The 26,133-nt window shown below is 51.6% G+C and overlaps 1 protein-coding gene across 2 annotated transcripts in view; it reads left to right on the top strand.

Moving 5' to 3' along the window:
• The window catches only part of CDH23 (cadherin related 23), a gene marked incomplete at its 5' end in the record, with an annotated part of 329,115 nt that overhangs the window by 178,555 nt on the left and 124,427 nt on the right, over positions 1–26,133 (top strand). For both annotated transcript variants that reach the window (XM_080938106.1, XM_080938107.1), the window contains 4 exons: positions 19,324–19,388; positions 20,954–21,191; positions 23,311–23,416; positions 24,038–24,165. In XM_080938106.1, coding sequence (XP_080794232.1) covers positions 19,324–19,388; positions 20,954–21,191; positions 23,311–23,416; positions 24,038–24,165 — 537 coding nt within the window. The remainder of the gene's footprint in view (positions 1–19,323; positions 19,389–20,953; positions 21,192–23,310; positions 23,417–24,037; positions 24,166–26,133) is intronic.

The raw sequence follows: 26,133 nt of genomic DNA on the forward strand, positions 1-26,133 counted from the left end.
ACCCTGCCACCTATGCTGGGGTGGGGGGAGCTATGGCATGACAATAGCCAAGGGGAGCTAGCTGTTGCCACCAGTCTGGGGATCCTAGATGGACCAGCGGAGCCTGCCCTCTCATTTCTCCACTGGCTGGGTTTCTGGAGCCCTGTTTAGAGGGGCTCTCCAAGGACCTGGAGGTCAGAGTATGACCTTGAGCCCAGTTCTTGTTTGGGTGTCATCCCTTAGGAATGCTTTTCTGCTCAGCACAATGTGAAACAAAGAAGGTATGTTGAGTGTGCCTGGTGCCCAGAGCATTTGTGTTGGGGACGGGCTGATGGGGACGCCTGGGATGGCCTCTGAGGATCAAGTCCTGTGACCTTTGATCTCTTACTGCCACAGTAGCAGTCCTCCTGGCCTGGCCACATAGCAGTGGCCCTACTGTGACCAACACATAATGTTTTCTACCTGCAAGTCTGTCATTGCCCTTCTCCAGATGAGGAAACTAAGATGGGGATGGGGGGGGGTCTCAGGGCCCCAGATCTCCTAGGTGGCCTTAGACCTTGAACAAAGGCCCAGAGGCCCACAGAGGGACTGTGCTGGATCACTGATCCCTTTCAGCAGCCTCCAGAGTTGAGGACAGAGAGGAGCCAAGGACTCTACAGATCCCAGAGAACAGGCTGTGGCCTCACTCCAGGCAGACCCTCAAAAACATCAGGTACCGTCAGGAGAATTTCCACCTCTGGGGCCAGAGCGGAGACAGTCGGGAAGGCGTGGGTCTGTGCCCAGGGAAACTCAATGTGGCAGAAACTGTTCGTATAAGGAAATCTCCCCGGGTGACAGGAGACTCCTGGTAGGGGTATGACAGGGTCTCAGAAGGGCCTGGTAGGGTTTGTGGGTACCACGGGGTAATAGGAGAGGTTCAGGAGAAATGTAACTGTTCATTCGTCCTGCAGATCTTTGTTGACTGCTTGCTATGTGTCAGGCACACGGCCCTGGGGACAGTGTGTGTGTGTGGCACACGGCCTTGGGGACAGTGTGTGTGGGGTCGGGTTCTCAGAGAGTTCACCCTGCCCTGGAAGAACCTGTCACTGAGAAACAAGTCTTTACGTTCAGTATAACTCTCTGTGATGGAGGCCGGATCAGCATTAGAAATGGATACGGAGCACCTGACCTTGATTAGAGTCAAGGAATTCTTCTCTGAGAAAGCGGCACTAAAGTAGACATTGTGGGATAACCAAGGAGAGGGGTAGACATCCCGGAGAGGGAGCACGGCATGTGCAAAGGGCCTGTGGTGAGGGGTGTGGTGTGCAGGGGGCCAAATGTCTCTCTTCACTGCTTCCAGGCCTTGCTGGTTCCCTGTGGGTGGCATTTGACTGACTGGGAGGGTCACTATAACCCTGTCCAGGGTAGAGTACCACCTCCCAACTACAGGCAGACTGGCCTCAAGGAGCCAAAGGCGGCTCCTGTCCCACTCCATCTTCTAGTATACTCAGATGGGCTACTGTGATCTCTGGGCCATAAGTCACCCAGGAGGACCTAGAATCCTTCATCCCAGTTGCAGGCCACTTTCTCTGGGACTCGGCTGTCTTTTTTACACGGTGAGAAAGCGGTGCCACCTTGGCCACCAGGAGGATGCCAGGGTGTGAATGGTCCAGGGTGTACATATAGTGTCTTATATTATGGTTGGCCCATCTGCTGAGGGCTGAGCCAAGCCTTGGGTCTACCATGGTAGACTTGGTAGTGACGAGCCATGAGGCCTCAAGATTTTCCTCCGTGTCCCAGGGATGCTTTGCTACCTTCCTGCTGAGGAGGGCGGTTATAACGGGGAGTGGAGAGGTTTGTGTGGACTCTCAGCTCTTTCAGAACTTTTGGTCACACCAGTGTTCTCAGCAGAGTCTCCCCACAGCATAGACCCCCACACTAGGTGCCTCCATTGGAGTCCTGGCCCTGCCCTAGCGATACAGTCACTGAGCCTCTGGGCCCCAGTGACATGCAAGGAAGATTTTCTGTCCCATTTCACTCAGCCCCAGAGGCAGGGGTGTCACCAGAGGCACAGAAGGTAAACAGTGTCACCTTAGGTTACTCCATCAGTCAATAGAATTTCTTTTTCAAGTGTGAATGAGTCAGGTACCATGAGTCAGGTACTGACATTCTCTGTGTGACCCTAGGCCAGTCTTGTGCTCTGTCTAGGACTTGGCTTCCTGTTCAACCCCCCAAAAGAGGGTCACCTGGACATCTTCTGAGGATTCCTCTCAGGGCAGGGAGGGCTTCAAAGAGGTAGGGTGAAGGCCAGGAACCAAGGCTGACGGACAGAGGTGGAGGCAGACAGGGTGGAAGATGAACTATCAGCTACTGGGGAGCACGGTGAGAATTGAAGGTGATCTTTCTGCTGCCTGGATGGGGAGCGGGGTCACCTTTCTCTCTGCATAATCCCCTCCCCCAGCTCACCTGGGATCTGGGCTTCACCTGTCAATCACAGCCACCTGGGTGGGTGCCACCCTCTCTCAGCTGACCAGGTACCTTCAAGGAGAAAAGGAGCCCATGGGGCCCACAGACAGGGCAGTAATCACGTCTCCCTTCTCCTGGCAGGCTCCTGGGACAGGCTGCTGGCCCCATAGGTTCTAGGCTCATGCTCTGTGCCAGGCAGACAAAGTTCCTACCTTAACAGTATGAGGGGATCTCCTCAGGGTCACAGTCCAGGGCCTACAATGAGCCAGTGATCCCAGAGCTGACTCAGTGTCCCAGTGTCTGTCCGAGGTGTCCACCAGCTGTCCCAGGCTTTCCGAGAACAGCTCAGCTGTTTCCTGCTTCTGATAGCATTCGTTCGACTTGATTCTACCATGGCACACAGTTGCCAGTGGAAGTCACAACTTGAATTATTAGTCAGGGAGTCTGCTTACTCAGCCTAACGGGTAGTCCCCATCTGGATGGTTTTCCAAATCCCGCAGAACACAGGGGTCAACCTTGGGAAGACAGCGTTGGTTGGTACGTATGGTAACTTAGAATACCTCCCCTCCCAGACTCCTCAGCGGCCCTTCCCACAGGCTCATTCTGAGTCCACATTCCCCACCCCCACCCCTCCCTACAACCCTTACCACTGGCATCTTAATTGACCTCCTTGTTCTGGAAGCCCTAGAGACCTGAGACTCCAGCTGTGCTTAAACAGAACAAAATCTCTTCCAATTTCCCCACCGTTTAAAAGAAAATTGAATTCTTTATCTGCAGCCTGGGGAGGGGGAGGAGGGGGGAGAAAAGGAGGGGAGGAGGAGAAAAAATAGCAGGTCACTGGCCCTGCCCCCAAGCTGACCTAGAAGCGGTCCCTCCATTTGAAGGATGCCCAAGGCTATCCCTTGGGACCCCTTGGACTGGCTCTTGGTTCACGTCCTGTTGGAGTGTGTTGGAATATGTGTGGTGGGGGAGGGGCTGGCTTCGGAAGTTGATTGACAGGTTCCTCTAGCTGTCAGGCCTCAGTGCATCTGGCCTGTGTTTATCTCCTTAATCTAAATATCAATCCTAAAACCAAAATAGGATGGAATTCTGAAGTAGGAAGTAGGAGAGTGCTAGGGAGTGTGCTAGGGAGAGCTTGGAGTGGGGTGGGGCGGGGTTTGCTGGCCAGAAGGAAGAGAGGAAGGATGTCCCTGGGACTTCTAGCTCCTGGGCTGAGTTAGGGTGCAAAGCTAGGATTCCCCACCAGTGCTTTTGAAGTGCACCAACCTGGCTGCTGTTTTCGAAGAATCAGCCTTTCAACACATCAATTTTTACCAAACTGACCTATTGCTATCCGGCTCTGCAGAGAGCCACAGCTTCTGTGGCAGGTGTCCCCAGAACCCAGCAGCCTCAGTGTGAGGAGATGTTGATGGCCACCTGTCTCTGCCCCGATGTTAAAGCCAAACGATACTCAGTAGCATCTCAGTGACTGGATCCTGGGAGTCAAGTGACTCTTGGGCACTTCATCTCTTCTATAACTTTGGTACAGAAGACACAGTCCAGGGAAGCTGGTAGCTCACCAGGGCAGCCAGCTCCAGAGAAGCTGAACCAAGGCCAGAATTGTCAGGCCTCAGAGTTCTGCAAAAGCAGAGCTACCCACCGGTGACCTTGAGAGGGTCCCTTACGGGGGTCCTTGCTGTCCTCTTCTGAAAAACAAAAGGACTCAGCTCTCTAAACCTCGAATGCTGGCACATGATCACCTGTCCCCAGACGGTTCCCTCCTGCACCTAGAGTTTCAACCCAGAAGTCGCCCTTCTGTGGGCTGGCCACTGACTGTTCCTGCTCAGACAATTGTGCTAAGAACACTGGAGCAAAGAAAATGAACCCCGTGGGCAACGGGACAGAGGATTGCTGTAAAAGCAGCCAGGACTAGAACAAGTTCCTAAATACCACAAACCAAAGGCCAGGGCCGAGGAGTCCTGGGCTGGGCGGTGGGAAGGTTCCCAGTTTGGGGGGAGGAGTCTGGAGTACTGAGCAAAGAGATCAACCGGGGCTCAGATGAATCCATTAAGAACAGCATCAGGAAGAAGGGCTCAGGTTAGACTAAGGGGTGTGTGAGGTGTGTTTGGGAAAAGTGGAGCTGGTGCTGGGGCTGGAGCTGGGGCTCAGAATTGACGAACCTATCTGTGTCACTGTGGGAAGGGTGGAAGCCATGCATCCTGCAAGCTCATTTAGGGTGGCTTTAAGTTCTTTAGGTGCTGAATTACCTAGTGATTTTCAGACTTTATTTTGGTGTGTTTTGTTTTGTTTTGGAGGCAGGATCTCAGCATATAACCCTGGCTGGCCTAGAATTCACTATGTAGACCAGGGTGGCTTGAATTTTTAATCTGTCTGTTTCTTCCTCCCATTGGCTGGGCTCAAAAGCTCACACCCCACAAGGCCATCTAACTTCCTGACCCCAGGGCATGTCTACACACTCTGATACTGCAAGACTTTTTATTCTGTGCTCCTGAATATAATTTTAAAAAGTGTGCTTGTGACTCACTCATTAGAATCTAGTGTCTGCCCTTTTTGCTTCCCTGGGCCTCATTGGATGAGAAAGAATTGGGGAGTGTCCAATCTACAGCCCGCAAGTTGCATATATTTCCGTTGCATGAGATTACAACACGACATTTTCATCTATGAAGTTCATGCCTGAGAAACACACAATCAAATTAAAGAGGGAAAAATCACACACCTACACACACACACACACACACACACACACACACACACACACACACACACACCTCATGGGGCCACAAGATGCCTGTCACCTTGTATAACAGATCTAAAGTGGATCTTTGTTTATGTTCTTTACCAGTTTCCCAGCAGAACTCAGAATCAGAGCATCTGCCTGCCAGCTAGCTTCCTACCAGCAGAGATCCCAGACTGGGCAGAAGTCCCCTGTGGGCTCCCACTGTGTGTGATAAGTCCTTACAACCTACATTTGGAAGATTGGGGTCTTGGACTGGTTGAATGATGAGGGATATTTGGCTCTGTAAGCCTCAATCCCCCTCTCTCGGCATCTACAAAAGGAGGATGCCGTTGAGCCCTCTGTCTTCTAGGCTGGGATTAGAATACTGGACTTCTCCAGTCTTTAGGCTATTCTGACAGCTGGCTGGGAAGAGGGGCAGGGAGTGGGGAAGCCAAAAGGTCATGAGTCTGGGGTAGGGCTGTTTCTTGGTCCCTAACAAGCACAAGATGCTATCCCCCAGCAGCTTTATATCCCAGAAGAGTAAAGGTCCTTGCTAAGCTCAGAGCTGGGGTGATACACACTCCCAACCATGAACTCTGACCTTAATTTCTTGTGTCAGGTAGAACTGTACAATCCATTAGGTCTTGACAGGTGGAGTGAGGAAGATGTCAGGCAGGCAATTGGGTGGGTATTTAATCTATCAGATGTGAGTCTTGCCATTCAGTGAGCCAACAAGAGAATGTAGAATCGATATGTTCATTAGCGACGACATGTGTTGACCCAATCAGCACCCACCAATGACAGCAGGCATGTCACCCATGTGTCAAATCACCTTGGAGAGAGGGCATGGCCCTTCCCCCAACGTCCAGGTGCCCCTCTGTAGCTTCCCACTTGTCTAAAAAGCTGCCTATCACCTGGATAGCCCACAGAGGTGGGGGGAGGGGTGGATGATTCAAGGAGGAGACCCTGGTGAGTTAGCTGTAGCCCTGGGTAGGCTGCTTCTCCAGGGGGTTGATTGGACTGTCTTTTCTCTTCCATCCCATCTCCTGGGAACATGCTGGCCTTCTTAACTAAGCCTCAGATGTGTGTCTGTTCCCACACCTCTCTTCTACCATGTAATCCCAGCTCGATAATGGCCGGAGAGAGGTCCAAGTCTTTCTGATTGCAGATGTCTCACACTGCCCAGCCAGCCCCCCTCCCATGTCCCCAGGAAAGTGGCTTTTCTGTGTCCAGTTTGCTTTGCTTGGTGATCAGATATGATTGAGGAAAAAAGTCACTCAACCGTATTTTCTTCAAACCTAAGGGCATGAGAGAAGAGAGTCTGTGAAAGGGTTGAAAGGGGACTTTCCTCTTCTTTCTCCTCCTCTCCCTCCTCTCTCTCTTCCTCTCCCTCCTCCTTTTCTTCCTCCTCTCCCTCCTCCTTCCCTCCTCTCCCTCCTCCTCTCCCTTCTTCTCTCCCTCCTCCTTTACTTCCTCTCCCCATCCTCTACTTTTTCTTCTTCCTTCTCTTTCTCCTCCTATTTTTCTTTCTCCTCCTCTTCTTCCTCTTCTTATTCTTACTCCTCTTCCTCCATGTATATGTGAAAGCCAGACAAATCAGGGTTCAGCTCTTGGTCTTACTGGTCGCTGATTATAGAATGCTGAGTCCCTTGTAACTGTGGGACCTGTGAAAACAGCAAGCAACAGCTCGGGCCGGGAGACAAGAGTGTTGACCCATAGAAACTGAGAGTAGCTTCTGAAGAAGTAGGTGATTTTCCTGTCATTTTTGCGGTCACTTGCAGGCAAAAGTAGACAGGTTCTTGGAGAAAGTGCTATCCAGGGTTCAGAGATGAGCTCAGAGTCATTGTTAGTGGCTCTGTGGCTTCTGGTGCCATCAGGCACTTAGGAGATGCCCCAGGGACACATGGGAAGGGACCACAGTGTCCTCCTCTGAGAAGGGACCATGAGTCTTGGATGTTATACTCTTGACCCAGATACTCAAAGTGAGTGCTGGTTCCAGACACTGACAGTGATGTCACCACAGGTGTGATGCACAAGAAGGTGTCCTTGAGCTGGCCCTTAGCAAGACTGTTGCCCCCTGTCTAGGGACATGGAGGCTCATTGAGAGGTCCTGAGTCACAGTGGGAATTGGGTCTTCTTGTCTCAGGGAGTTCATATCTGGTGTTGGGTCCCTGAGGGGACCTGTCTGGCCACTGACTCCACCTGGGTGGCTCTGCAGCCCAACTCCACTGCTGAATGATTGCAACCTCACTTGTGGTCTGCAGTGGGAAGGTCTCAGGAAGTATCTGGCCTTCCTCCTTAGCGCCTGTCATAGGCCTAACAGCGCAAGCCTTCCCGAGGGTTCCTGGGAAGAGACTCTTCTAGCCTCTATAGCCAGGCAGTTCCAACCTTTGCTTCTCTCCACGTAGGTACTTCTTGCTCCCGCCAAGACAGTTGTCACTGGACTTAAAGCCCAGCCAGATAACCCACACTGACCTCATCCTTAGCTTAGTTACATCTGCCAAAGCCTTTTTTCCAAGGCCACATACCCTTGGGGTGAGTCTGTGGACATGTCTGGAGGGGCGATTGTTTGGCAAATTCCATCTCCCTCAAATGTGACTTACAGACAACAAAAGGGACAATTGGATAAGAGGTTATGCTGGGGACATAGGAACAGGCCATGTGACCCAGTAGCTTTTCATATCTTCTCCCTGGGTCCTAAGCCCCCTCACCATCCATTTCACCCAACCTGCCTTGCACCAGCTATCCCAGGACCCTGGCCTCTTCAGCAGTGCTCCCATGACCCACTTGGAGTGCTCCCAGGGACCACTCCTTCCTTGCCATGCCTCAGACTCCTAACCTCCAGCCGCAGCGGGTCTGTTCTCTCACCTGTGTGGGGACTGTGTCACCACTGGTAGTAGATGCATAGTGAAGAGAACAGGCTGCCCGAGGCACTCCCCAGCTCCCTTGCTTGTCCCGTGTGGTTGGTGACCCTGCAGGCTCATGTTGAACCTTGACTGGGAAGGCTGACTTCCCAGTCCAGCAAGGTCGGAACCATAGACATTCCAGATGGGGCTAGAAAAACCCCCTTCCTGATACTGTGAGGAGAACTGGGGGCAAAAGACAAGGGAGTGACTCTCTGAATCACATGGCCAGTTCGAGACAGGATCTCTTGCAGACCGGAGTTCAAATTCAGACTCTGACACTGCAGTTTACTGACTTCAACAAGTCAGTTCGTCTCCCCGGGCCTTAGAGACTCACCTGGAAGACAGACGTGATAATGAGAAAATGGCTAACAGACTTGAGTGTGTTGACACATAAACAAGCAGCCATGTATGGCGTTAAAGCTGTAATCACCAAGGCTGTCTTAGGAAGGAGGTGGGTTTGGGAAATGTCATGTGCTTGCCTTGCAGATGTAAGGGCCTCAGATGGAATCCCTTGCACCCACACAAAAAGGCAGGTAATGCTCCCGAGTAACAGCACTCAAGGTCACCCTCCATCCACATGCATGCACCCAACACAAAAAAGCAGATAAGGCAGCGGAGTCTCTTTGTTACTTCCCAGACTGCTACCTCCATTTTTTTTTTTAAGATTTATTTATTTATTATACATAAGTACACTGTAGCTGTCTTCAGACACACCAGAAGAGGACATCAGATCCCATTACAGATGTTTGTGAGCCACCATGTGGTTGCTGGGAATTGAACTCAGGACCTCCAGAAGAGCAGTCAGTGCTCTTAACCACTGAGCCATCTTTCCAGGCCCCGATTGCTACTTCTTATAATGTACCTGACAAACCTATTTCCTTTCTTAAACACACACACACGCACATGCGCGCACACACACACACACACACACACACACACGCACGCACACACGCACACACACACGCACACACGAAGATGAAGTTCTTTATACAAGCCTTTTGTCTGCCCCATCAGAGAATCTCGACAGTGCTGTTTGGACTTCGACACCCTGCCTAAGCTCTCTGAGCCCTGCTCGTCTCATCCATAAAGTAGGGACCATGTTAGGGTTAGAGTCAAAATGTCAGCACATCCACACCTCTTACAACAGTGCTGGACCACTAAGGACTGAGCAGGAGGGGAAGGATTTTCTGGTGGCCTTCAGCAGGCTGCCACCAGCAAAGGTTTTCACCTCGGACCCCTCACCTCTCTGCTTCTCATAAAGGTTGATGTCAGTTGTCAGAGACAATGTCACAATGTCGCACACGGTGCCAAGACCACATTCTTGGCTATCCCTCTTCCTTGGAGACCCCTCCCACTACCACTGAACGAGAGTCCCTGGGGACCGCCAGGCAGTTGGCATATTCTGCTCCTGTCCCCCTTGACAGCCTTTGACATGGCATAATTGCTTCCCCACAACAACTCCTTTAAGCTCAGAGCTGGATTTGCTCCCCATCAATTTTTATTTCCAGATTTTAAAATAAAGGGAAATAAAGCAAGTGACTCTGGCACCCAGGAACAGGGCCGCATCTGCGAGAGACGTGACAGGCCAGCATCTCCCCAACCCCCGCTAGCCACCCTTCCTGCCGGTGGGACTGGTATCCTGATGATCCAGCAGGGTGGGCACCATGTCTCCCTCACCTTAGCCCAGCTTCTGCTGTGCAGCCCAGGAATCAGGAAGGCTGGGCTGAGGATGCTCATACACACAGAGGGACAGAGAGTGCGGGGGTGGGAGAGGGAGGAGAGGGACGAGGCTTGGCAGAGCTCATACCTGGCTGTGCATAGCTGTAATCGCAACAAAAACAAAATCCACCAATGCCAGCTCCATTGGAAAGTTGTCCTTGTGTGCCAGACACAGCAGAAAACACTTTCCATGAGTTGCCTTCATCAACCTGCCACAGCCTTATGAGATGGCAACGCTATTGTCCCCATTTCGTAGATAAGGAAACTGAGGCTCAGGGTGGATTATTGTCCCCATTTCATAAATAAGAAAACTAAGGCTCAGGTGAATTATTGTCCCATTTCATAGAAAAGGAAACTGAGGCACAGGGTGGACATGACAGTATGCTGAGGGCTAGGGATTCTCCTTCTCTCCTCCCTTTTCCTATCTTCCCATGATGCCTCCATCCTTCTCCCTCTCCCCTCTCCACTGCACCACTGATAGCCACTCTAGGAAGACTCCATGAGAGAGGTGCCGAAGCCCCGTAACGTTCTTTGCGTGATCATAAAGTCGACTGTGGGCAAGGGTGATGGAGCAGTAGTTGACTATCCCAGGTCCCCTCTGGGCACAGGAAGTGAAGCCCCCCTTTTCCCTTCTCTGAAGCTCCCAGCACCCCGGCATACCCTTTCCGGTTTTTCTATTTGGTTCTATTTGGTTGGTGCTCTCCATCCAGGGGATTCTGAGCTTGCAGCTCCAGCCTCCTCAGTAACTTCCCTTGCTCCAGACCTCCTACAGGCTCAGGAAGCCCAGAGGAGGCACCAGAGACTGCCTTAAGTATGTATGTCTCTTTCCTCTTTGCCCACAGCCCGTCTGTCATCTTCCCCCTTAACCTGCGGTCACGCCCTGGCTCCACCGCTCTCTGGACCACCCAACACTTTCCCAGTGTCACCACTTCTTCCGTGGACATGGCCACCCCCGGGAGACCATATTGCTCATAGCAACAGCATCCTCCCACACTGAGCTCTGTCCACCACAGGGCTACTCTGGCCCCACCCTCAACCACACTCTATCTGAGTTGAAGAAGAAATTTCCCAATGTGCTATGCATTGCCACAGAAGCATGGAGAGCCGGCTATAACCTACACACATCCTTTGTGGGAGAGGGGGAAAGCACATAGAAAGCTCCGTGCTCTGTCCCACCAGCAGAGCCACCCATACCAGCCTCTCTAGTCCCACATCCTACGTGTGGGTGAAGGGGAAAGTTTCTCAGCAGATCCCAGCATTCTCACTTGCTTTGAGGAGCTGCTCCAGGGGCCTGGGTGATGATGAATGTGTAAAGTATTACAGTGCAGCACCGGGGCTCGCTGGAGCTGTTTAAAAATGCATTCTGGCATGTAAATTTCTGCCCCATCAATCCTTATGACATGTCAAACATTGCTATTGTTTCCTGAACAAATTGTGCCCGGTGCCCTTCTCTGCGGATCCGTGCATGGGAGCAGAACCGTGTACTCAACACCTGCTAGGTTACTGGGACCCAGCGCTGCCTGCAAGGTAGCCTAGCAGCTGGGCCTGCCGTGCTTCAGAGCCAAAGCCCCTGTATGCACGTGCAGGGAGTCTTATGTGCATGTGTGACTAGAGTGCAGGTGTTGGATGAGGACTGACTGCGCGTGCGCCTACCGGCATGCTGAGAGAAATGTCCAGGTGGCTGGGAGGGGACCACAGGAGCTGATGGGAGCATTTGAGACAAAGGAGTGTGTGTATGATCTACCTGAGTCAGGGTTAGTAACCTGGGAGCTCTCTGCCTGCCTGAGCCAGGGAGAAAAAGAAAAGAGAGAGATGCTAGGAGTATACACAAGGGTATACTTCCTGATACCAGCAAGAGGGTCTGTCTGAGACCCAGAGAGAAGGGGTTTAAGTATAAAGACTTAGATACAGAGCAGGAGGAGGTATCGTAAGGGACAGTTTTTAGGCTACAAAAGGGGGTTGAGGGGCTTAAGGCTCAGCAACAGCAGATGAACATTAGCAAGGCCAAGTCAAGGGCCTACAGGGAGGTGCAGAGACAGCTGTGGCCTGTGTGTGTGTGTGTAGAGGGTGCTGGTGGAGAAGGTAATCTGGGCTAAGACACTTGTATAGAGTGGAAGAGAGTTAGAAACTCTTTGAGAACACTAGCTGGGGCCGAGGGCACTTTCAGGAAGCACATATGAAGACCTGATCTCTGCTGGCAAGGGGAGTTCCTGGGAATACTTCTAGGGTGCTAGGCTTGCTGGGAGTCCTGGACCCACTGGCACAGGGGGACTTGCATACTGAGGGTTTTGTAGGTTAGAGGGCACCTGCTTTCACCAGGATGGATGCCCCAACCCTCAGCAGAGATGTCAGGATAGACCAAACAATACCCCTTCCCTTCAGGTTGGGTCTAAGATACCCACACACAGAGCTGAGAGGATCAGGAAGGTACATGCTTAACAGCTCAGACTAGAGCCGCCTGTTCCATATCCCAGTGCTGCGGCTGTGTGACCTTGGCCAAGCTAATTGACCTCAAAGAGCCCCAGGTCTGTCCTTTATCTGTAGAATGGGGGTCCCACAGAGCTATTGGGAAGATAGAATGAAAGCATAGGAAAATCTGTGGCCTGTAGAGAAATGTTCAAAGGAAAAAGGAAAGACAGAAAGACAGGCCCCCCCACCGCTCCTCCCATTGAGGCGTTGAGCAGAGACCGGAGTTTCTGACCAATCTGGGGACCACATCCCCCACTCTCTCTCCAGACCCCTCACTCATTTTGTCTTAACCTTTTCTCCCCAATGTGTATTTATTTTCTCCCCTTTCTGTCCACAGCTGAAAGTTGCACATGTGCTGGCATTGACCACCATGGCAATCAGTACCATGGCTGCAGTCAATGAGCTCTGCTTGAAAAGCAGTGAAGGGCAGGGTTGAGGAGACAGGTGCTTCAGAAGCTGGGTGCTCTAGCACCCCAGCCTGGCATGACTATCCCCGTAGGAAAGGCATGTGGGGCAGAAGCTGACCACACGGTTAGAAACTGACCATGGGACAGGAGCTGAACACATGGGTGGGTGCTGATCATTGACCATGGGGACAGGAGGTGACCACAGAGATGGATGCTAAACACAGAGCAGGTGCTGATCACAGAGACAAGATGCTGACCATGGGCAAGGGGACATGAGTTGGCCATGGAGAGAGGTGATTCCCTCTAGTCTGTGGAAGGCCTGGTGAGGGAAACTAATGTGTCCTGAGTCCCCAGGCCTGGGTGTCCTGCTGTGGACAGCCCAGTAGCTGTCCTGCAGACACCAGGTGCCTTACTGCAGACCTCCTGCTGTTCAAATCGGCCTCTCCAAGCCAATCCCCCACCTAGAGCCCATTCTTCGCTGTGTCTCCTTGTGGCTCAGGCCACTGCCTGTGTTCCACTATCTAGTTATTTCTTTCTCGCCACCTATCTCTCTGTTCTGATCATAAGTTATCTGTCAAAGACGACTGGACACTTTGGTTCCTGGCACAGCATCCAGCAAACTGGAAACACTGTAGAGAATTTACTGAGTAGCAAGGGGAGGAGGGCGGGTGTTGTCAGAAGCCTCCAGGTAGGCCAGCCATCCTTCACCCTTCATTTCCACTGCGCCCTGCCTGCAGTACCCCACGAAGAGTCATTCAACCTCCATGCTGTCACTGGGTTGGTCTTTAGACGTTGTCTTACTTAGGGTTTTCATTGCTGTGACAAGGCACCATGACCAAGGCAACTCTTGTAAGGACAACATTGAATTGGGGCTGACTCACAGGTTCAGAGGTTCAATCCATTAGCATTAAGGAGCATGGCAGCCTCCAGGCAGGCATGACACTGGAGGAGCTGAGAGTTCTACATCTTGTTCCAGAGGCAAACAGAAGACTGACTCATCCCCACTGGGCAGAGATTCAGAGCCCACCCCACAGTGACATGTCCTCCAACAAGGCCACACCTCCTGACAGCACCACTCCCTATGGGCCAAGCATATTCAAACCACCACAGAAGTAAGCAGAGTTTGAGGTGCTTCATGAACCTCAGGTTGCCCCTGATTAATCTGCATGGTTCCTCACTGGCCACAGCAGCATCTGCTCCTGGTCACAGGCAGCAACAAGTTGAATCTGAACTTCTTCTTTACCAGGAGGGAAGTGGGGGCCCATGAATGATTTTCAGGAACCCAGATTATGCCATGTGTTCCAAGAGAAATGTGACCAAGGACTCCTGGCCAAGACTGGGGAGTGTTCAGGGAGCTCTCTCTATAAGGGGCGGGAGGTATTATGTGTGGGTCCTGATGGGTAGATCGGAGTTTTGAATGAAGAGATGGAGTAATGTACAATGTGGAGAGTTTGGAGGTACATCAGGGAAGATAGGGGCTACAGGAATGAGGGTCAGCTGGGATGTGGCCTTGACATCAGGATCTTGGCCTGGATTAGTTTATCAAGTAACAAGGAGCCGCTGAAGGGTGTTGTTGTTTTGCTTTTTTAGCAGAGAGCAATAATAACTTTAAAAAATATTTTTATTTCTGTATTGTGTGTGTGCGTGTTGTGGTGTGTGTGCAGGTGCCTACAGAGGCTAGAAGAGAACATCGTACCCCCTGGAACTGGGGTCATAGGTCACCTGTGAGTTTCCTGACATGGTGCTGGTCCTCCAGAAGAGCCTGTGTGATGCACGGAACTCAAAGGATTGGTTGTTGGAGTGAACCCATACATTTTGCCAAAGGGTTAGCTAGCATCTTAGATGTCTGCTCTGTCCATATGGCAGCAGGTAGTGAGTCACCATACTGATTACCCAGCAGCATGCTTCATGAAGCACTTGCTAGTGCCCTTAAATCCTGAGCCATCTCTCTAGTCCCTGCAGAGGCTGCTGGATTCACTAGTAAAATGTGCTAGTATGTGGATATCCTGTGTCAACCCAGTACAAGGTGGGGTGGTGACCTCTACACAAGTACCAGAAGTTCTCCACCATCAGAGGATAGTTCAAGTGTTCACCTGGAGTTCAGGGTTGCCTGGGTAGTCAGGTACAGGCTGAGACAGGTGTGTGGCCAACTGTGCCATCCCCCCTCCATTCCTGAAGCCTGACCCACAGGCCTCAGGAGTGTCCTGCAGGACACCCATGCACTCATTTCTAGACTGGCAGGGAAAGGGTGCTTGTGTCGAGAGAGGAATTCTACCATTCTCTACCTACAGGCCTTTGATCACCTCCTCAAGGGAGCCTGGTCTGTGTGTCACTGTTGTGGCAGTGAACATCGGTTAGCTGCTGTGAGAAAGTCTGAGGGAAGGAGATAGCTTATTGGATGCTCGAGCAGACAGAGCTGGGCAGGATGGAGCCAGACCAGAAGCTGCCTCACTGCACAGAGTAGTACATGGGTGTACTGGATATCCAGCCCTGAGGGTAACACGGGGGTCCTGTGTCCCTCACAGGGACATGAAGACAGGTAACTGAGCATCATGGAGCTTCTGTTTCCTCCTTGGTAAAGTTACTTCTCCATAGTAGAGACCAAAATGCCTGACAGAACAAGAGAGGGAGGATCTATTTCCTCTCATGGTCTCAAAGGGTCCAACCTTTGGTCTCATGCCCTTCAGCAGAACATCATGGTAACAGGACTGTGTGAGGAGTGCTGCCCCTCAGTACTTGAAGGATGCACACAAGAACATGACAAAAAAGGGCCAGGTGCAATGGACTCCAAAGACACGCCCCACTGACCTACTCACCTACTTCCTTCATCTAAGTCACACCTCCCCAAATAGCATCCCAGATGGGGACCAAGCCTTCAATGTGGGGACATTTCATATGGAAGCCATAATGGAAGATGGGTGGTTATACATACCCACCTGGTAGGGGTGTGGTCACAGTTAAAAAGACTTCTAGGGCTGGGTGGACGACTCAGCAGTAAAGTGTTGTGCACAAGCATGGGGTACCTGCATTTGATCCTCAACACCCCCATAAAAAGTTGAGTGTGGTGGTGTGGTACCTGTTTGTAATCTCAGTGCTGGGTGGCAGTGACAGAGACAGGAGGATCATTCTCTGGGGCTCACTGGCTAGTCATCCACACCTGATGAACAAGCCCCAGGTCCGAGTGAGAGACCCTGTCTCAAGCAAGGTGGACAGCTCCTGAGGAAGAATTTCTGAGATTGACTTCTGGTCTCTACACACAAAACGTGTGCAGATATTCCAAGAAACATATACACACATGTAAATATACACTCAAACACATATATACAGACAGACATGCATGTGAACATACTTGACAAATACACACATATGCACATGCATAAACACACATATATATGTATACACACAGGCACACATATATGCATGAACACATTCACAAACACATAATATATATTTATATATACAAACATACTCATATACACACATATAAAAACACACATATGTATATACATATGTGTACACATAACCCTATACATGTTCACATATATACAATACACACAAACACATGCGTACATATATATATACATACACATATACATGTATACATATACATACATATACATACAGACCTACACACAGAGACTCTTTTATTATACATTATATTATTATACATTAATACTATATTATTATACTATTTATACACATATATATTATACATTATATACACCATGCAGATGAACACAGATGTAGTGATAGACAGATACAGTATCTCACTCCAGGCCCCAGCTAGGCTTCAGGGACATGTCAGCTTGTCCCCACCCTGCATTCAGGGTACCCAAGTTAAAGGGGCTGTGGGTTAACCACGGCTGGATTCAAGGAGGGCAGGAGCAGGTGAGACAGGCCAGAGAAGGTCCCTAAGCTTAGCACAAAGCAGCACAGCCTGCTCTGTCCTATGCGTTGTCTGTGGTACAGCCTAACTGAACTGGAGGGGCTGCTCGGGGGCGGGGCTGGTGTGGCCCCTCCCCTCCCCCACCTGATGGGGCACAGACTTCTTGACCACATCTTGGTTTCATGCAGCTGAGAAACGAAAGCTAGCCTACGCCTTGGCACTGGGCCTACATGTCACACAGTCATTAGATAGTGACACCAAAGGGCTCACAGATGTTCCCTCATCAGCCTTGGTGGCATGAGCAGGGAGTGAGAGGGCCTTAGGGACCAACCAGGCTCTTTGAATGCTGCACTGAGTCTGGACCACCCAGGGAAGGGAGGGTGGTCCTTGGGGAAGAGGTCAGCATCTACATTAAGATGGTCTCAGCTGGTCCCGGGGGTTCACCAGTGGACCCCCTAGGCCTCAGCTATTCTAGGACAAAACTCCAGAGTGAAGGGCTAGCTAAGGGGAGCTCAGTAGTTCTTCCTGTCTAAACAGTCCACATGCAGTTCTGTAGGGTTCCCAAAAGTGAAGGGAGGCCATTGTCAGACCTACAGGGGAACTTCTCCCAAAGCTAGGACATATGTGTGTGTGGCTGCTGGGCCACTTTTGACCTCCCTGGGTGAAATCCTTCTGTATTAGTCAGGGGAACAGAACCAATAGAATGAATATATACTGAAGATCAATTCATTAGATTGGTTTACGGGATGAGGTCTGGGTATCTATAGCTGTACATGGTGAAGCCGAGAAGCAAAGTGTTCAGTGTACAAGGCCGGGTACCTCAGCAATCCCAACCTAGTACTGAAAGTCTAGAGGATTCATGGAAAACACCCTGTATTCAATCTACTTGGAAGCCTGAAGGTGTTGGTTTCTGACCTCAGTGAAGGACCACCACCTTCAGCAGCAGCAGAAATACCAGCCGTATTCCGGTAGAGGAACTTGCCAGCAAGAATGAAGGCAAACAGGCAAAATGGCAGCTTCCTTCTTCCACCTCCTTTTACATGGGGTGCCACCCACATCTAGCATGGGTCTTCCCACTTCACATAACCTGCTCAAGAGAACCCCCTCACATGTATGCCTAGCAGTCTGCCCTTCATTTGATTCCAGATTCAATGGTACTGACAAGCGTGATTAGCGTCAACCCTTCCTTCTGTCTGACCCTCCTCCACCTTCCTTTTCTTGCTGGGTGTTGCCCATTCATTTCTGGGAAGTCAAGAAGCACCTGTTCCTGCTGTGTGCCAGGCACTATGCTACCCAGAGCCCAGCAAGCAGAGGCTCCGCTCTGTAATACCACCAGCTCTTTCCCCAAACAGAGGATGCTGTTCAGTCAGTTCCACAGGGGTCTCCATCTGTGCCTCCATCCAAGAACTCCATGACATGGTACCAGTTTTTCCTCAGACACAGAAGCAGTGCTGGTATCTGGTGATGCCCTGGACGCTGGTTTGCCCTTGGGACATAAAGATGAAAGGAAGGAATTTTCCCAACCCTCCCTTCTCCTCCATCCCTGGAAGGGGAGAACAAAGGCTCATCAAAGGAGCTATGGTTGCCTGGCCCCTGGAACACCCACCCAGGCTCCTTTTCTTCTGGAACAACCCTTTTGGGTTAGAGGGGGGTCACTCGGAAGCCACAGGCATGGGACACAAAGTGAGCTGTGTTCTATTTCAAGCTGTGAGCCTTGGGCAAACTATTTGTGGTGCCTCAGTTTCCCCATCTATCATTCGGGTTTGTTATGAGGATGGCACCTTTGTTGGGGGGGGGGAGATACTGGTAATGGCAATTGTGATGAGAAATGGTTCGGGAGAAGAGCCCCCCCCCCAGGCTCTTCAGCACCTACACTGAAAAGCTTAACCCAGCTCTGAACCTGGCTGGGGTCATGGTGTAGGCCGGGGTCTGTCTGCGCACAGACTCCAGGATCATCGATGTGGAACAGTGGGGTAGAAGCCGGTGCAGGAAGCAATGCCTTGAAAGGGAGCAGCCCAGAGCCCTCAGAAATGGCATCTTTATGAATAGCCACATTTTCTGGTTAACTAAGGTCTTAATTCTCTGGGTATAAACATATTTTTCATTTCATTCATTTGGGATAGAAATATATTATTCATCTATCTGCCTTCCGGAACTGGATATACGGAACACGCATTAGCGTCTCATGAAAATTCAGGTTTATTATAAAGAACGTAGAATTTAATAGATTTCATAGAATCTGGGAGCCTTAAAAAAGAACCTCAGAAAATATTGAGCAGAAAGGCATTAAAAACGTATTTTTAGCTGCAGTCTCTATTCACATATGATCTTAGAGAGAAGCCTGAGGATAAAGCAGATGTAAGTGAGCCCCAAGGTCAGCCCAGGCCTTTCCCAACTGGCACGTGGGGGCAAGCCACAGCTAGCCAGACCTAAAACTTCAGCCTAGGAAGGGCCAGGGTTCATGCCAAGAACAGTGCCCTATGTGGACAGTCTTCTGAATATGCAAGACAGAAGAAAGGGGAGGGGAGGGAGGCTCAGACATGCTTTAGCCTGCACTGTGGACTGCAGCCATGTCCAAAGTGTAGCAGAGGCTGATAGCCCCAGCCACAAAAGCCTTCTAGAAGCACCGAGTTCTCCAGTGTACCTCGACAGCCTTCTGTGACCCTTGACCACCTTGCTGAACAGCATGGACTCTGGGCAATTTGGTTGGGCCACAGGAAGCATTTAGAAGTGACACAGCTTGGTTACCCGGCTCTTCTGGTCCAGAAGTGACAACCTCATCTTTTACCACCACAGGCAACAGACAATGACGTGGGCACTTTTGGGGAAGTCAACTACTTCTTCAGTGATGACCCTGACAGGTGAGTTCCTGCCCCGCCCCCCCCCCAGCCCTTTGGCAACAGCCTCTGGCGACTCCCAGAGTCCAGCAAACTGCCATGCTCAGGAAAGCTGCAGGAATCAGAACCCTAGAGCAGCACTTCCTAAGCCTCTTCAACCCTTTAATACGGTTCCCTGTGTTGGAGCGACCTCCCCACCTTAAAATTATTTTCATTGTTACTTTATCACTGTCGGCTTTGCCACCTTTACAAATCATAATGTAAACATCTGATGATATGCAGGATATCTGACTTGTGACACCCCACCCCCAGGGTCATGACCCACAGGTTGAGAACCACTGCTCTAAAGTGAGCCTGTTGGCCTGGTTCTCACTGGAATCAGTTGACTAAGACCCTGAGCTCTCCAGTACAGGGTTTCTCTCTGGGAGTGGAGAATCGGGCATCTATGAGGCTCAGGAGTTCTAACAATATTCCTGCTACCGGCAGCCACAGAGGACATTTGAGGACAGGCTGTGTGCTAGGCTCTTTGTCAAACATTCACCATGCATTGAATGCACACAGCTGGGGGACAATCGGTCCTGGCTTCCGTAAGAGACCTTCACCACCAGGACATGCGGCCTCTACTACTAGGTGGAGTTCAGCAAGCAGCAGCTACTAGGTAGATTACTTGCCAGCCTTGGGCTACCTCTCATATCATCAGTTCCTTACAAGCCATGGGTTGGCAGGATCAAACGCCTTGCTGAATTCAGAGGGCAGGTCCACTGCCAAGAATGAGTAGCCTAGGGCTAGGAGGTAGCTCAGTCAGGAAAATGCTTACCCTGGGGGTATAAAGACCTGAGTTTGGTCCTAGGAACCCATGTTTTAAAACGGGGGTGGGGGGGGGACAGCCAGGTGTGATGGTAGATATTTGTCATCCCAGGGAGGGGTGAGACAGGAGGATGCCCTGGGGCTCACAGGATGGATGCCTCAGCCCAATTGGTCGTAGCCCACACAGTCTATGAGCAATCAGGAAGAGTGATCAGGACTATCAGGAGCATCACTGGCCTTGTCAGACACTGTGACAGATGCCCCAACAGTAGGAGGAAGTGTGGCAGTGACTGGGTGCACAGGGCAGTGTCGCTCTCAGGGGTGCCTGGTCATCTTGGCTCTCTCCTTCCTCTCTTCCCATCTCTGGACCTAGAACTTCCTGTCCCTCCAGCTGGGACCTTCCAGACTTGAATGTGGGTAGCTTCTGAATAGGCAAAGCATATACATGGTCCTGCTGGCTTATGTGGGTTTCTAGAGGGCACATTTAGAGGGGCCAGTTGAGGGTTGGTCTCACTGGCCCTCAGTGATGCCCAGAATACCTCTACCATCCTCTTCCCAAAGGCTTGGTTTTCTCCAGCAATCGATAGGGTTAGCTCCAAGAGAGGATCCAGCAACCTTCTCCATCTGACAAATCGCCCGAATTTGTATCCTGAATTCTCTATTATCCAAAGACACCCCTGGGCTGAAGTGCCTGTCAGTCACCCAGTCCTCAGCCCCTGCAGGAGCCCAGTCACAGCCTGCTTTGACCCTGGCATCCTCTCCCTCCTCCCTGCCCAACACAGGTTCTCACTGGACAAGGACACGGGTCTCATCATGCTGATAGCCCGGCTGGACTACGAACTTATCCAGCGTTTCACCTTGACTGTCATTGCCCGGGATGGTGGCGGTGAGGAGACCACAGGCCGGGTCCGGATCAATGTGCTGGATGTCAATGACAATGTGCCCACCTTCCAGAAGGATGCCTATGTGGGTGCTCTGAGGGAGAATGAGCCATCTGTCACGCAGCTGGTGCGGCTCAGGGTAAGGCTGAGAGCCCTAAACTTGTCATGTCTTTCCCTGAGCTACTGTAAGAGGTGTTAAAACTCCCATCTACATGCCTGGGGCTCCTCTGAGCATCACCCCCTGCCCCCTAGAGACCCAGAGGGATACCTTCAGAGTGTCTACCTCAACTCTGATATCAGGCCATTTAGCATAAAAACACTCACATTCCTTAGAAGGCCATAGAGTGGTAACAATCCCTTCCCAAGACCATCAGACTGTCTAGAGGGGAGGGAAAGGTAAATTAGCTCAATAGGAAATGGCCTGCCATTGAAACCTGAGGACCTGAGTTTCGTCCTGAATGCTCCTGTTAAAGCTAACTCATGGGCTGGAGAGATGGCTCAGCAGTGAAGAGCACTGACTGCTCTTCCAGAGGTCCTGAGTTCAATTCCCAGCAACCACATGGTGGCTCACAACCATCTGTCATGGGATCTGATGCCCTCTTCTGGTGTGTGTCTGAAGACAGGAACTGTGTATTTGTATACATAAAATAAATTAGTAAATTAAAAAAAAAAAAAAGCTGACCCACAGCCTCTTACATGTAATCCCAGTGCTGAGGAGGGGAAGCCATGGGGGTGGGGAGAACCTGTGTTGGCCAAATGACAAGGTCCAACAAGAGAGACCCTCTCTGAAAAGATAAGGCACAGAGCAATGACTAAGACATCTGGTGTCAACCTCTGGCCCCCACACGCACTCACACAGGCGTGCATGCATCTGCATACACTTGAGTGTGTCCACACACATATAAAGTAACCACAGGGACCACAAAAGGGAAAGCAGGGGAGAGATGGGCAGGGAAGGCACAGCCTGTGGGGAGAGAGAGCAGGGCTGACCTGGAATGGAGACTCCATTCTTCATGAGTTTCCCTGAGTCCCTAGTGCATAGCAGAGATCTCCAACCAGGGACTTCATGTTCCCACCCCTCATGCCTATGCTCAAAGGGACAGGGCCCGGGCCTCTCCTTAGAGCTTGTTTCTGAAACTAGCAATGAAGGCAATGGTGGGCACAGGGTGCACAAAAGATAGGACTGTGTGCCACCCAGCCTGGCATGGTTTCTTCAGAGACCCCAGGTTCTGCCAGCATTCTGGGAAACCCTGGAGGCTCTCTAGAGTTAGAGATGCTCTGGAAAGAGGCTAATTCATCCCTCCAGCAAGAGGAGGGAGGATCCCTGGCCCCTTCCAGATGCCACACGCTATACGTGTCTAACAGGGACCTGCTGCTACACCGAGCCACACATGCTCCTGCACTCAAGAGCCGTAGGGCCCTGCACCAAGCAGACCGACGGACTGCCTGCAAGCAGCAGTTAGTAAGAAATCACAGTAACCGTGAGGGCACAAGGTCCCCTGTCTTGGCCTATTTTCTGTTGCTAGAACACAACAGCTGAGGCTGCCTACTTTATAACGAAAACGGAGTAGGCTGTATGTGTCCGTCAAGCCGTCCTCTGAGGAGCGCTCCTCGGTTCCCTCGCCATTCTCGGCAGCATCAGGAGTGGATCAGAGGAGAGGCTCATGCAACTTGATAGGGAGCAAGACAGAGTCAAAGTCAGGCATGCTTTTTCTGTAGGAAACTAACCAGGATCCCTCAAAAGCATTAATCCATGCTGGTGACAGAGCCTCCAGACATAACCACCTCACACTAGACCCCTTAAAAGTTCCAGTACCTCTTACTTCCACACTCCTGGGGACCAAACCATCACCATATGGATCCTTGGGGACAAACTGACTCCCAACCATGGTGGGCTTTTCTCTAGGGAAGGCACTGCGTTCTGAGGCGTTGGGATCTGAGACATAGAATATGGAACATTGGCATGCCAGGTATCTTCCGGGGGAGCCCAGCCCCACTTTCAAGGCCCTGACCTGGCCTCTCCACTTTCCAGTCCACCTCGGTGCCCACAACTGGAAGGAACAGAGTTTTGTTCCAGGAGCCAGAGAGTGGGTTCCTGTTGGGGAACGAGAGGGTCCCTGAGGTCCTGGGCCAGGAGGTAACCTGAGCTACATCATCCAGAGAAGAACTGAGAGGAGCTGGGCTACCTCTCTGCTCCCCTCACCTGTCCCCTGGGCTTTGGTGGGCTCACTGGGCCATGACGGCCCTGTTTCTTCCAGGCAACAGATGAAGACTCCCCTCCCAACAACCTGATCACCTATAGCATCGTCAACGCATCCGCCTTCGGCAGCTACTTTGACATCAGCGTATATGAAGGCTATGGAGGTACCAGTGGGGACAGGGCGGAGGACCCAGCAGGGAAGAGAGTTGGTAGGACCCTTAGAGACGTGACCCCCTCCAGGGGTGAGAGGGCACCTTCCCTCTCCCATAGTCGATGAACTTTTCTGGAAACTGCCAGGTCCCCTGTGGCTAGAATAGGGTATGGCCGGAAATCATATCTCCCCAAGGCCACTAGCTGTCCCATGCCAGCCAGACCTTTCTCTGGGTCTGAGGCCCACAGCCAGCCATGCAGCTGGAAGCCTGGGGTGACTGGAACTGACCCGAGAGGCAGGCTGGATGGACCTCACTGTCCTCTGGGCAGCTCGGTGTGGCTACCTCCCAGGCTTCGCAGGCTGCAACCTTTACTTGAGGGCTGAGTCTCCATCTAAAGAAATGGGAGATGGTGGAGGACCCCTTCCCCAGCATCCATGTTCTGTGGAATTCAGAAGGATGATGACAAAGCCACAATCGTGGCTGGTTGGTGGGCTGAGCACAGAGCCAGGCACTGTCAGTCAATAAGCCAAGTGAAAGGCCCAGGAGGCTCACCACGCTGCCTCTACACAAGGGAAACTCTGTAGCTGGGTGGCTGAACTCTGCTTAATAAGGCCCTTGCTCCTGCTGTTCCAGTGATCAGTGTGAGCCGCCCACTGGATTACGAACAGATACCCAATGGACTGATATACCTAACAGTCATGGCCAAGGATGCCGGCAACCCTCCGCTCTACAGCACCGTCCCTGTCACCATTGAGGTGTTTGTAAGTATCCCTTCCAATACTCTTCCTCCCAGAGTGGTAAATGCCCCTCAGAGTACTAGAGGCCTCGCCTCAGCCTAGTGGTAAAGGCCTGTGTCCTCACTCCTGAAACTGTCTCAAATCCTGCTCCCCGAGGAGCACACCATCGCTTTGGCCCAGAGCTCAGTGAGAGGTGCATGACCCTGCTTTTGGCTCTATGGGGAGCCTTGGGATGTCTTCTGGAAAGCCAGGCTGGGGAGAGAAAGAGGGAGATGGTGGAGGATCCCTTCCTCAGAAGCCATGGTCCACGGAGTCCAAAGGACTGATGGGAAGCTCATCATTTCTCGTCCCTGTCCCTCTTTGTACCCTGCTTCCTTTTTCCTGCCTCTCTCTGGTTGTCTGAAGACAGAAAGTGGGCCTGAACGCAACCTGCCGCCTGTCTGACATGAATATCAAATACACCTTAGTGCTTTCCTGTCTGAAATTATCAGTCTCCGAATCCATCTCCACACTGGTTCATTTGCCATGTGCCGCCCCCCCCCAGCCACGCTGTGAGCGGTCGGGGGTGAGGGGGGACATAGAGCATAGTCTAACAGCAAGGCACACAGGTCTTTTCCTCCTGGGACCCCCACACACACCAGAGCACACACTGGCACGTCCCCTCCCTATTTGCAATGGAGGGTGAATGAATGTCAGTAGGAGTTAGGATTAAATGGCACTATTGGCTGGGACACATGGGGGGGGGGTGGAACACAGCTCAGGAATGTCCCCAGAACAGAGCTTGCGGCTGGTCTTTCTGACAGCTAGCTCCAGGCAGCCTTTGGGGATAGCCCCATAGGAGTCCTGAGACTGGGACCAGCTTCTAAATAGACAAGTCTTCTTCAGGACAGGAGACCCCTACTTCCTGACTCACTAGGGTGGAGATAGGGTGATAAGAAAGCTCCCAGGGGACAATGGGAGCAAGAACACTGGGGTGGCAGGGAAAGGAGCCTAGGCAGAGATAAGGACAGCTTGGGATGTTCAGAGGGTGATGACTTTGTTTTAGAGAGTGGCAAAGGAAGAGACTCATGGGAGTCCAAAGATGCTGAACTACCTCCTCCTGCCTTAACCCATCAGGGTGGCCCCAAAGAGCCAGATGTACCCTGTGTCTAGTGCACATCATATGACCTGACCCTGACTATACCTCTCATCCTGATCACAGTCCCTAACCCTGCCCTCCTCAAAGCCACACACTGTCCCTTGACCCACCCAGGCCTCCCTCCCAACCACCACCCCTTCCATCATGTCTGCCTTTGAGGCACATGAAGTCTGGCCCTTTAGAGAGTCAGGATGGTGCTGGTGCTTCAGGCCCCAAGGGATGTAGAATGAAAGAGGAGGAGGCCAGTGCTTCTTGGGGTTCTCTCTGGGGGCATGTGGCTCAAAACCTACCTCTGTTACCCACTGACTGTGTGTTCTATACCTCTCGCCAGTCCGAACCTCAGTTTTCTCATCTGCCAGTGGGAACGGTTACGGTGCCTGCCCCATAACTGTGGGCTTAAGACCACACAAGCAGTCCCTAGCATGTTGTCCATTCTCACAGATGCCAGGGCAGACATGTGTCCTGCCAGCAACAGCATGCCCAGCCTAACCCTTTGCAAATGAGGGATCTGGAAGGGGCAGGGACTAAGCAGGACTCTCTAGGCTTTGAGATAAGGAACTAGGGTCAGGTGAGGAACATATTCTAGTTTCATTTTGCTGCCATGATGAAATACTGCGAACACACGCAGCCCTCCTTATGGAGGGAAGGGTCTAGTTGGCTTATACTTTCAGGTCATGGGATGTTAGGGCAGGAACTGAAACAGAAACTTGAAGTAGAAGCCATGAAGGAACATTCTTTGCTAGCTTGTCTTCTAGCTCCCTGGGGGCTCATGGGCACTTAGCTTCCTTAGCGAAGGCCCACCTGCCTAGGGCCAGTGCCACCCACAGTGGGCTGGGCCATATCAATCATTGATC

Source organism: Micromys minutus (genome assembly GCF_963924665.1).
Source record: "Micromys minutus genome assembly, chromosome: 25".
Lineage (NCBI taxonomy): Eukaryota > Metazoa > Chordata > Mammalia > Rodentia > Muridae > Micromys > Micromys minutus.